Source organism: Acyrthosiphon pisum, chromosome A3 (genome assembly GCF_005508785.2).
Source record: "Acyrthosiphon pisum isolate AL4f chromosome A3, pea_aphid_22Mar2018_4r6ur, whole genome shotgun sequence".
NCBI classification, from domain to species: Eukaryota; Metazoa; Arthropoda; class Insecta; order Hemiptera; family Aphididae; genus Acyrthosiphon; species Acyrthosiphon pisum.
Genome location: NC_042496.1, coordinates 33475218 through 33488716, shown reverse-complemented (window position 1 = coordinate 33488716; position 13499 = coordinate 33475218). Strand labels below are relative to the sequence as shown.

General features: G+C 27.8%; 1 protein-coding gene across 2 annotated transcripts in view; it reads right to left on the bottom strand.

The window, feature by feature from the left end:
- LOC100162838 overlaps positions 1–11966 on the bottom strand; it is a 22951-nt gene extending 10985 nt beyond the window's left edge. Inside the window, exons 1-12 of one of the 2 annotated variants that reach the window (XM_008186162.3) lie at positions 11347–11966; positions 7970–8103; positions 7081–7279; positions 6745–6878; positions 6476–6638; positions 6097–6276; positions 5902–6036; positions 4240–4296; positions 3925–3977; positions 2205–2511; positions 1482–1782; positions 1077–1416 (exon numbers count right to left, since the gene is read on the bottom strand). In XM_008186162.3, the coding sequence (XP_008184384.1) occupies positions 1077–1416; positions 1482–1782; positions 2205–2511; positions 3925–3977; positions 4240–4296; positions 5902–6036; positions 6097–6276; positions 6476–6638; positions 6745–6878; positions 7081–7279; positions 7970–8067 (1967 nt within the window). In that variant the 5' untranslated portion in view covers positions 8068–8103; positions 11347–11966. Of the gene's footprint in view, positions 1–1076; positions 1417–1481; positions 1783–2204; positions 2512–3924; positions 3978–4239; positions 4297–5901; positions 6037–6096; positions 6277–6475; positions 6639–6744; positions 6879–7080; positions 7283–7969; positions 8104–11346 lie in introns of both variants that reach the window. The other variant, XM_001952168.5, reaches the window with a different exon arrangement.
- Positions 11967–13499: the final 1533 nt, after the last annotated feature.

Genomic DNA, 13499 nt, shown 5'->3' with positions numbered 1-13499 from the left:
ATGCAAAATATGGTATGTCGTTCGCTTCTACAACGGCGACAACACATGCGGGTACGACGTCCTCTTAATGTGTTATAGTACCGAGTGCCGATACTGAAATATTTATTTCAGAAATAAAATATAAAGACTTTAAAATATATTATTTTAGCATTTGTTATTAATTTGTTTTATTTTATACCAAAACTAGTTGTTTTCCTCCAATGAGATAAAAAAACGTTTATGAGTAAGTTAAAGGTATTTAAAAAAATAAAAGTAACTTAACTTTTAACTTAACTTAGTTATTATTTTCATGAAAATTTGTAACTTAACTTAGTTACTCAAATTCAGTAACTTATTAAAACTAACTTTAACTTAGCTAAGTTATTTTTTATTTTAGGATAACTTAACTTTAACTAGTTGAAAAAATTGGTTAACTTGCCCAGCTTTGCGTATATTATATAACATTAGTTAAAAATGCACATTATTCACTTAAAAACTGAACTATCATAAAAAACCCACATACAAACACAGATAATGTTCTTATCATCAAGTTTCATAATAAGTCAATTCACTCTAATTTAACTAACGTAGTTAAACGTGATCTGCTTAGCATAAATTTTCTATGATACGCACTTTAAGACTGAGACAACAAACATATGTGTAGCGTCCTCTTAAAACAGGTTTTTATTTATAATGCACTAAAATACAATTTTATTTTAAGACATGCAACTTTAAGAAAAAAATCTAAAAATATGCAAAAATATGCAAATAAAAATTGCATTGTTGAACTCATTAGGTTGCGACTCAAATTTATAGCTGATCCAGCAACTTTTTTAAGTACTCAGTAAAAACATACAAATGCATAAACTTCCTGGACTTAGTTATTATATAAATTGTATTATTATACTTACAAAAATTTGATATATTACAGTCACGCAAAAGACCAAAAAAAATAACAGAAAATTTGAAGTGACCATTAAGAAGTTCTACTGTATTAAGTAATCTACCCATTATTTATTTGTTTAAATTAAAACCTTGAACGATCTTATCAAGTAATATTGGTCATTTTTAACATAGGTAACATCAATTGTATTTACCTTGTGTGTGACGTAACAGATGTCTGTATCAAATTTTTAACAGATTCATTACTTTGATCTTTATTTGTTAGTGAATTTTCAGTTTCATTATTAGCACCTTGTTCAGTAGCAACTTCTACTTCTACAGATGGTGGAGTCTCTTCATTTTCAGGTATTGCATTTTGAGCTGCTGAAATTTGTGCTAAATTTGATGATGCTGCTTCACTGCCTTGACGCTCTCGTTGAAGTCTAGTTGTAACACCAATAGAAGTGGAATTTAAAATATCTAATGAATTCAATGAACTATTTGCAGGTGTTCGATTTTGAGCAGTACGACGCCTTGCTTGCCATTTAGCTTTGCCTACAAAATTTAATTATTTTTAAAAGGTTAAATTAAGTTTTACTAGGTTTAAAATCAAAGCTTACGTAATAATCTTTTATACTCTTCTTTGGGCTTGCTTAAATAATAATATTGTACGCAATCAGAAGGACATTTTTTATCCAGATAAGATGCTATTGCACCAAAATTTTTGGGATGAGCAATAAAACGATCTTTAAACACTTCTTTTTCTTGTTGTGTCCAAATATTGACATACTTTCTCTCATTATACTCTGTTTTATAATCCAACACAAGTCCATTGTTGTTTAAGTAAGTTAAATGTCGTTCATGAGGGTCTAACATTAGTGGTGGTATAACTGCGTAAGACCTCATTTTTTTGTCTTCCATCTAAATGTAATTATTAAATGTAATTATTTAGAATTTATATTACTTTTTGGTCTTCCAATATCGCAACTACTTGATTATGCGGTGGACTACCACCAATTATCACAATTCGATTGTCATAACTACCATACCTGAACAGCGTATTGTATAAGAAGGTAATATGACAATTTTTAATTAATTACCCAACACGGGTTTATAAAAAAATCTAATTTAAAATCTTTTAACACAACTGATTTTGATGATACAAAAACTTAAAAAAAAATAACTATATTTTGACAAGATATTTGACAAGCAGTTTTTGTGTAGTTACGATAACCTAATTTAGATAATCAATATATCATAAGTAGCCGCATAATTGAAATGTACTGAATTAATCTGTAGAAAATAAATTGACTACAAATTAATTTTAATTTTTAGAAATTTACCTCCTGTTCTTGTAAACCATCCATAATCTCTTCTAAATCTGCCTCACTTTTTATACGAGCACCAACTCTATTAAATCTTTCCTTATCTTCACGTGCTTTTCTTAATTCGGGGAATACTTTTTCAAATAGTTCTCTATGTTTTGCTTCTTTTGCTTTTCGTTTTTGAGAGCTTTCAACTTTTTCAACTCTACGTATCCAATCCTTATAAAGTTTAGAATAAGTATCAGTAATTTCAGTTTTCTTTTGCAGTTGTTCCATTTTCTTTTTTCTTAGATGTTCCAATAATGTGGATTTAAATAATGAATACCTAACAATAAAATGATTATTATAAAACAAGATAATAACGTTAAGGAAATTACTATTTTGCGTAAGTACATACCAACTTCTTTCAAATAATTCTTTATTAGGGAAGTTAAGCAAGTAGACGCAAATTATAAGTTATTCGGGAGGACACTCGCATGTTTTATCTGTTTTACAAATTAATCTGATTGAAAATTAAATATTTTGTCTAGGGCCTCTCATAGACTTTATATATTTTATTTTGAGAATATAAAAATTTATAAAAAAAATTAAATTTGTAACAATCATAAAAAGCCTGAAATTGTATCCAAGTCAATTCATCCTGATATTAGAAATAAAATTAATAGGATTCTTTCAAACATGATATTTGGTTTAGCAAATTTATAAAGAAGAATACTAACTATACTAAAGTGAAGTGTTCTTTCTTCATAATTTAATTATAAAATGAATAATTATAAGTATTAAAAAATTCATTTTTTTAATCTTATTCAATATCACTAACAAATTTGTTAGTTTTTAAACAAATTTTATTTAGTTAGCTTTGATATTGTGAATTTACGTCTAATCAAACTTATAGAAAAGAACATTAGCTTTGTTAATATGGTGGTTCATAATTAATAAAAGTTTCAATTTTAGGGAAATACAAATTTTTCAAATTGTTTTTAAATTAAATACTGTTGGAAAAATAACAAAATAATAAATATTCCCCTTATATTATATAAGTTTCATTCACTTATAAACTAAATAAGTTATGATAAACGTAAAATGTTTGAAGTTGTAAAAAACAAATTCTGGTATAACCTCTTAAGAGGAAGCTACCCATGTATTTATTGTCTCCGTCTTATACACGTACAACATAGCCAATTTTCATTTACTAGTTTCAACAGTGTGTTTTTTGTTTTAATATTAGAGTGATTTGACCTATTTTTTATCTATTTTTTAGAAAATAATATTATCTGTACTTAAGCGTTGGCTTTTATTTTCAAGCGAGTTATGAGCATTTTTTATTTTTGATATTTCACATACCCATACTTGCTTGAAAATGAAATGTTGAAAAATTGACAACGCTTAAGCACAGATAATGTTCTGACCTAAAAGTTTTATAATAGGTCAATTCCCTCTAGCATCAAAACTAACAGCACACTATTGAAACTAGTGAACGACAATTTTTCTATGTCGTGAGTGTGTAAGACGGAGACAACAAATGTATGGGTAGCATCCTCTTAAACCAAGTTTAAATTTATATATATGACCTCATTTAAAAAATTGTATTCATATATTATATTTTCTGTATTTTTTAGGACAATATAATAATATTGTATACATAAAAATTATTTATTTTTTTTAAAGTGTTACATCAATATTTTAAATGAATATTATCAAGGAATTATTTAGATATAATATTAAACAGTATTCTTACTTTCTTCTGTTCTCGTGATAAATATCAGCATCTGATGGTTGATTATACAAAGGCTGCCAAAAAGAAAATAAATTTTACATTTAGAATATTAAGATAAAATAATATATTTATTATTGCCACATCACTTGTTTATTTTAAGCGTAACATAAAATAATAATAATAATAAATTATAAATTATCAACTTATAATATATATATATGAAAACATAAAACTAAATTAAAAATAAAAGAATGAAGTAAAATTGGTATAAACTTTAAAAGTAAATACTTTTCTTGTTATAAACTATCAAAAATAATAAAAGAAAAATATACTTACAAGATCGGTTTTATTGGCAAATTTTTCAAGGCTCATTCTTGATTCTAATGCTTTTTTCTAAAATTTAATTTAAAAAAACATAAAAATTATTATATGTTTTAGAATATCAATAGTGAAATTATGCACTTTTATACTTAAAATAAATATTTAAAACACAGTGTCTAGGTCCCCAGGGAGAGATAAGAGAAAATGATTAAATGGTTTATACGGCGGTTACCATGTGACCAACTTGAGGTGGTGTTGCACAACAAGTCGAGGGATTTTAGTTTTATTTATCCGAGCACAGCATAGCGAGTGAGTGGCTACGTGGGCAATTACTGTAAATAATTTAAGATTTTTTTTCACGTTAGTGTCATTGTTGGGGCTTTGGCCGGGTATTGAATATATACACAGATGGGTCTGTGTACGCTATATATACACGGGCACCCTAGTACCTAGACACAGCCTATTTAAAACTACCAAATTAAATACAAGTTGTAATTGAACATCTTCTGTTCATTAAATAATAATTAATGTTAAAAAAAAAGGCCTAACAAAATAATATGCTCTCATGGTTTACATTGACTGTTCTAACTCATTCTTAATAATTATTAAGGTATTTCTATAAAATTAATAATTATAACACATTCTACCAACTTAAACTTGAGGTAATATCAAATACTGTGCCTAAGTGATCAATCACATAGCTTAATTTGTTTTTTATATCTTTAATCTCCACAACTAACTAAACAAATTTAAACTAACATTAATATTTAATATGATAAAAATATATATAAATAAATAAATAAATAATGACTGTTGATTATCATTATTATTAATTTCATATATGATATCTTAACATATAGAACTGACGTAAAGACCTATTTAGAAGTCTTAAACCCCAGGGTTATAAAGTACTGAACAGGCTTCTAACAATCCTACTAAATAAGCAAACTAATATATCACAAGACATGATATGTATTTAAGTATAGTATTACATTATTCATGTACTCTTCATTATATTATACAAAATATAAATTACCATATTTAAGATAAAAATATTTTATAATATTAAAATGTAAGTTTTTATGTTATTTCCAAGATACTTAACTAAGAACTTCTTAACCATCAATTACTCAAAAATTGTCATATCAATAATTTTGTTCAAATATTACACTAATAGAGAACAGAAGATATAAGACCAGTCGGGTTATTTTTAGCTAATCAATATAATAACATCTATCTCAAGATCAATGTAATATTATACAGTGAATTTCTTCAATATTATTTTTTTACACTAACCAAGTGAATACATCTGATAAAACTTGGTTTACACAGCATATTAAACGAACAATTGTGAGATTAGCATAGTATTTGTATATTTTTTTAGGCAACTGCATATTCAAAATTTGATGTAATATAAATTGATTTCATTATACATACAACTCAAATCCAAAAATGTATGTAGAATATTTTAAGTTTAATTGACTTTTTATGTCAAAATATTTTATACATATTATATTTTTTTAATAAATCAAAAATAAATATTTAGTAAGTTATCTTATTTATATTGTGTATACATTTAATATTAATGTTTGAACTTAAATAAAAAAATTCACTGATTTTTAGCACATTTAGTTCTGACCCTGTTATTAGTAGGCTATTATAAAAAATAATATTTACTCTGTTTGATGCATAAATGCGTTGAACTGGAGTCAAAAAGTTTGTTTGGTCTTCTTCTTCACATTCTTGTAATGTATCTTCTTCAGGTTCTATTTTAGTGACTTCTGAATTCAATTCTTTTTGTTCATATTTTTCCTAACAATAAAAAATACAAGTGATGTAAGATAAATAAATAAATATTTTTTTTTCTTTTACTTTTAACTTGATCAAGTCTTCAATTTCTCGAGTAATACTAATTATTTCACTCTCAATTCTATTTAATTTTGGAGTAATATCATTATCAACTTTATTAACTTTATATTCTGGCATTGGTTCATCAATAGTTGGTGAAATAGCTTCTACTTGAGGATTGTATGCACTTGTAGATGGGGGATCCTGTAAGCACATTTACATGTATAATGATCTAGTCTTTTAAAAATTTGATAATTTTAAAACTGGAATGGTAATGAATTAATGAGCTTGCACTAATTTAAAAAAATAAATCTTGAATGACGTATAGTGTGTTTACCATAAAATAGGTAAATATACATACTAAATAATTATATTGGAAATTTGTATAAAATTGTATACATACGGATATATCAATTTTAAGAGGTGGTTGAGGCGAAATAGGATGAAGTAATTTTGGTTTTTTCATAGGAGGTGGAGGACCATGATCTGGTCTTTCTCTCATAAAGTTCATAGAAACTGTATTGTGAGAGTTGTGATTCAATGATTCATCTCGATAATGTTCCATTCTAAAGAAATAATTTCAAAATTAATTTATAAGACATCTCATATAGGTATGTACATAAAACAATACTACAATATGTATAATATAATATGTATCTTATTCAAACTTACTGTAAACGACTTCGTTGATAATAATCACTTGTTGCAGACAGCAAAGATATACGATTTTGCCTAGCTACGGTAGGCATCATATCACTTCTCGCTAATTCAAAAGGAACACCTATTGTAACTCCTCTATCAGATATCTAGAAATAATCAAAAAGTCATTAGTTATAATTACACTATAAGTTTAAATTAAATTTTAAAAAAAAAACAAAACTTATAAAATATACTTTAATAAATTATTTAATTAATGAAAATCTACCAAAATAGTACCTATAAAAAGAATAATTTAATTAAAATATAAATTTATATTATTTAGGTAAATTAATGAGTTCAAAAACTTACATTTAATGCTCTAGAATGAAAAGGCGCATCTCTATACACATTTGATGCTGTGGTAGTAGATGACATGTATACAGGTTGAGAAACATATCGTATATTAGCCGGGTACCCAACAAAATTATTATGAACTTGGCCAGTACCAGCAGATGGCTTGTATGGCCCATTTTCTCCTGGTACTTGAACTACACCATGGTTAACATTTCTTCTGAAAAGAAAATTAATAATTAAAATCAATACATTTTCAAATACTATGATTCATTATAAATAAATAAATAATTAATTTAATAAACCTACATTTAATTATAAATACTAAATTCAATATTTTTGTATCATAAAATACATCTATTCAATATAGGTACGTAACAATAGCAGAAATTATATATTGTTTGAGGGCCTCTCTAAAGATTAAGTTTATCTGAATAATTAACTTATCAGAATATGAAGTGTTGGGTAACTGGAATTAGTTTTGATAGCTTATGAAACTTATAAATGATCTTTTGATACAATGTACAACCAATAACTTCATTAATATTATTCAGAATATCCTAGTTACAAAGATGATAAAATGTTCAATAAATATGATATATTATATATTATATAACCATGAACTTACATATTTAGTTAACTTTGTGGTTAACTTTTAACCACAGTAAATATTAAAGATCAAAAGAACATGAAAAGGGTTAAATTAAAATGTTATTCTTTGTGTATACCTAAAATATATTCTTAGCTCTACGTTGAGATAGTTGCATTCAACATAAAATATAATAATAACCTAACTTCACAGAATTTTACTCAAGATATAGTTCATTTTATAAATATATTACTTTATTTTAAAAAATAGCTTCTAAAAATGATTATTACAACATACTCTGGTATAATTAACACTTACCCATGAATTTGAGGATTCCTTTGAGAATAAGCCATTTGAGCTTGTGAAGGCATGGCAGCACGATCCAGATGTATAACTGTTTGTTGTACAGCTTCCATAACAGTTTTAACTGAACCAAATCTCTTCGTTTGCCACTAAAAATTAAATTAAAGCTGTTATATTTTAATTTATTTATCGATACAATTAATTTGTGAACAGTCATTGTAGACAATTTCTATACATATAATATAAAAAGTATGAAACTAATGAAAAATAGCATATGTGTAAATAAAGTTTTTAAAGATATAAAATAAAATAAACACAGTTCATCAGTTCATTGTTTTCTTCTAAATTGAATATACATTAAACAACACAAAGTATGTTTCTTTAATGATTAATATATAATATTTACTATTTAATAATAGGCACCTATTGTATACATATAAAATGTACCTATATCAAAAGTAAATAAAGATGTTTGTCAATTGCATTTTTATCAGAAAATATATGTAAGTATCGATTTAATTAATGGATTTTATACTTTGTAATTTATTATCATATATTCAAGTATTTAACAGTAAAATCTCAAGTTACACATTAAATAAAAGATAAATTTTAAAACACCTAGTATATAATTATTAATTTTTTAATGTGGGTACATTATAAATGAGTCTTTAATTACATTTTAATAACACAATTGACTTCTAATTAATAACAATTTGATTCAATTAATGAATGTACATTTTATGGCCAAGTTGAAAAATCAATCATTGTGAGAAATAGGCATAGGTACTCTACATAAACAAAACTCATGTTACCACGTTAAAATATTTTCAGTTCATCAAGAAATTGTGCACAATACTAAGAAGTTGAGAATTACTTATTTATTACCAGGCAAAGTAAAAATATATTTATATTTATAATAATAATCATGATTCACTGTACTTTCATTGATATGGGCATTTTGACCAAAGATAACGATACTGTTAAAATTGTGACATTAAATAAAAATTAATATTATATATTGTACTAACTCTCCGAAAAATAATGTTTTAAATGTTTTTAAAAATGAGGTATCTAATAAGAAAGGTATAAAACTACATAATGACACGAGGATAACAAAAGTATTAACATATTAAGTATAACACAGTAGGTATACAAATTAATTTATTAATTAAAAGGTTTATGAATAAGATGTTTGTTAATTTATTTGTTTAATTGTTTAATTAAGTATTAGACTTTAGAATTTAAAAAAAAAAAAAAACTATTTTCATCTATAGGGTTACTACCACTAAATAAAACTAATTTCTATTCAATATTAAGATTATAATAATACTATTTTATAATTTTTTAATAAACACAGACCAATATACGTCTATGTTTAAATATTAACAATCATTAAGTTCATTATACAGTTTACAGTTATGATCATTTTTAACATTTATATTATATTTATATATGATATAACAAAGGCATAAACATGTTTGAAGATGAAGATGAATAGTTTATCAAAGTAAATAGTTTAAAATCAATTCAAGATAAATTAATCTACATAAGTTTACAGATAAGAAGTTTTGTATTTATTTAATATAATAATTCTCGGATGACACGGAACATTTTATATCAATTGATTTTTGCACAATACAAAGGACTACAAATAAAGTAATACTTAGAGAATCTTTAAGTAACTCATGTAAAAAATCCTAAAACTAAAGTCATTTGGATTAAAGTTATAAAGATTTGAATGAAAACAAATAGGTACAAATTTATTAAGTTTATATGATGATGATAAAATAGATTTATAACCACAGATATTTGTTTTTAAATTGTAAATAAAAAATCTCCGATCAATATGAGTAAAAACAATAATGAGGATTTAAATCCATTTTAACGGAAGTGTAATTTTAATAATTGGTATCATTATAATACTTTAATTGTGATGTATGAGTGAAGTTTTATGGAATACATATTACTTATACCAGATAACTAATTTACTAATGAATAATTAATGTTATAATAGGTCATAGCTTTAACATTAATGAAAATTCACTTTCAATGTAATATAAATAAATAATTGAAAGGTACCCAATAATTGCAGTATTTAAAACTCAAAAGATAAATAGAACAAAAGAAAGAGTAGATCCAATATTTTAGAATAAAATGTTGTTATTGTGTAATAATATTAATTTGAAATAAGACTGTTATAATGAGATATTGTAAATACAAAAGATAAGCACAAAATTATTTTAAAACAAGATTTTGATAGTAATCCAAATACTTTAAGGTTAAACACCCTTGTAGACCTAGTATTATAATTTATAATACGCAATAACATTTAGTTATAAAAATATTAATGGTACAGATGTGTACCTTAAACTCTAGATCTCTCTAAAATCACAATACTATAAATAATGTATAAACACACATTATATATATATACTAAACATAATATGTGGAAACTATAATGATAGGTAAATGAAATAAAAAAAATATAAAATAAATAAAACTGTAAAAACTACTTATCCCATAGCAATGTAATCACCAATTATAACTAAATTATCATTTAATAATGTTAACACAACCATAGGCTAATGACCTAGTTGTTGAAACCTTTATTCTTAATGAAAAAAAAATAAAAAATAGTGATAAATGCCGTCTGAGCAGTGAGAATTAACTATTTACTTTGTTCCAAACCAATGTTTTTCAACACGTCTGTCGGTCACTTTTCACATTTTCACAAACAACACGTCTTTACGACACAATATTCAATATTTCTTGTTCCTGGCACTTACTAGGTATACAATATTGAAAAATAGCTTGACAATAAACACCAAAATTCATTTGGTTACACACTATGGTTATATTTAACAGTCAACATTGTTCAGTACAGTGTAGTTTGAATAATGTACATTCAAATTGCGCGAGGTAAAAAGGGGGACACTACATTGTCACGGAATGAAAATTGAGTACCTAGGTTAATATTTGCTCCGTGTTTGGTGTTCAAAATTCAAATAGGTTAAATATGGAACACCAGTGAAAAATTCGAAATGTGTATGTTCTCAGGTGTACTGATAAAATGGTCCATACACCGAATATTATTGTTCACGGATAAATAAAATCGTAGTGTGACCGGAATTAAGTGTCGCGTGCCGATCCTGACCTCTGTTCTGGGTAGAACAACACTACAGGGAGGAACACTACAACGACGGCACGGATATAGGTATGTAATATTATTATTTATTAGGTCATAATGGACGGACCACGTGAGGACAAAATATCAACGTCTATGACCCAAAACCGATAATAATAAAAACAAACGCGTAAATATTGAATAAGCAAAAATAGGCGTACGTAATTGTAGCCGTATAGGTACGTAGAAAAATAGCAACGATAATTACTTGTATGTATTCCTCTCCGGCGATTTAAATCCTCGACATTAGATTCGCGTGCCGAATATCTCCGATAGCAACGACAAGGTACCGATGGTTTCCAACCGACACATCTGCACCGTTTTTTAATTTTCTTCTTATTATAAAAAAACTATTATTTATTATTACTATTATTATTATTATTATTATTATTATTATTGTTGTTATTCGGACAACCACGCGCCGTACATCATCGTCACAACTCCACGGTGCACGTCGCACGCGATACGCGATAGACGATAGAGATTACCACACTAGTGAAAAAACACGGTCGGTCGGTCGGTCGGTCGGTCTGTCGGTCGGGCAGACGGCACACGACGGTATGGTATCGGGTCGCGGGCGCGCCGCGGGGTACACTGACTACACTGCGGACGATCGTCGAGAAAAACGAAACGCGAGACGGAAATTTCAAAATTTTTTCTTCCTCATTTCGACTGTTTGTTATTTATTTTCGTGTTCCGCCTACGGGTAAAAAAAAAAACCTCTCCGCTGGGGACACGGCCGTCGCGCTCGCTTGACATCAACACAGCACAGCTACAAACAGGTTCGGGCGAATCCAATCGGCCGCTACGGGTGAGGTAGAGTACCTCGGTCGATCCCGCGACGTCCTCCGCGCACTGTCGGCGGGCGGTTTCCCGATCCAGGGTGGGGGGAACCCCTCGATAGCGCCATCGCACACCAAACAAAACACGATGGATTTGCCGGGCTCACAGTGTAGCCCAGCCGCACGGTAATTACGGTGTCCGCGTAACAAAGCCGCACGTTAAAAACCGGGAGTGAAGAACGGAGGAAAATAAAACCAACGTCACGCGACTCGCGACGACGACCCGGGCCGACCCCAGCCGATTACGTTCTCACAATAACAATAATAATATTCGGGGTGTCGTAGTGTGCGTGTGTGTATGTATGTATATGTCATATTAAATTTATAAATACACACACACACACACACACGTTCACGTTCGTCGGACGTGTATGTTATTATATTTTTTTTATCATTATATATATACACATGTATATATAAATTGTATGAAATACGCGATGATTAAATGCGTAATGGCGTACACCGCACACACGTTTCCGCGTTCTGTAAACTATAAATAAGAGCAACTCCATACGAGAATATCTCATCAGAGTAAACGGTGTATAAATGATCGATACGATCGGACCATAATAATAACGTTATCTCCATCTATGACGATAGGATGATGTACATTATAATCATTATTATCGTATAATCGTGTGATAAATATTAAATAATACTGGAACGCTCGTAATAATATTCTGTTAAAAACGTGTAGACCTTTACGGCTATACCAATTTATATCACAGTAATACAGTTGATAACTAATGAATTACGATCATTATTCGAGTAGCACGCATTTACATAAAATACCGTATAATGATATTATACGTGTATACCATATGTTGGTAAACTTATAATCATCAGTGGTGGATTCAACGTTGGAGGGGGAAAGAATCTGAGACTCATATGCATCTTGTGGGCTAAAAAACAAATGCCCGATGCTTGCCGAAGAAATTAGATACTGTTTATAAAAAAAAATGCAAAATCTTTAATAATATATTGTATATCGTATACATTACACAATAAAATAAAATATGTATACCTCCACTCGTACCATGAGAAAATCCTAAACCACCACCGATGAGTATCGACATTCGATATACTGTTTGGAGATGTGACAAAAAACATACGATAAAACTATTATTTTTTTGTGTGTATAATTATGTATAATGTACAGTGACGCACCCAGAGGGGAAGCTTTGCCGCTGAAGCCCCCCCCCCCAAAAAAATATTTTTTACATTAAATTATATATTATAGCATATTGTCACAAATATAGTAGACGTTAGATACCTACCCAGTACACATAAATAGTTCAATTAGTACGTGATAAGGAAAGTATTAACATTATTTACGGAAAGTAAAAACATTTTAAGCCCCCCTCCCCCCGAACAAACAAAAATCCGGGGTGCACACCGTGCAATGTACATAATATTTTAATAATAATATGTTCAATATCTATTACAATATTATATGTATTCGTTTTACAAGATCCGATATACGTGCACTTCGTTATGCGTAAACATTGATGCGATTATA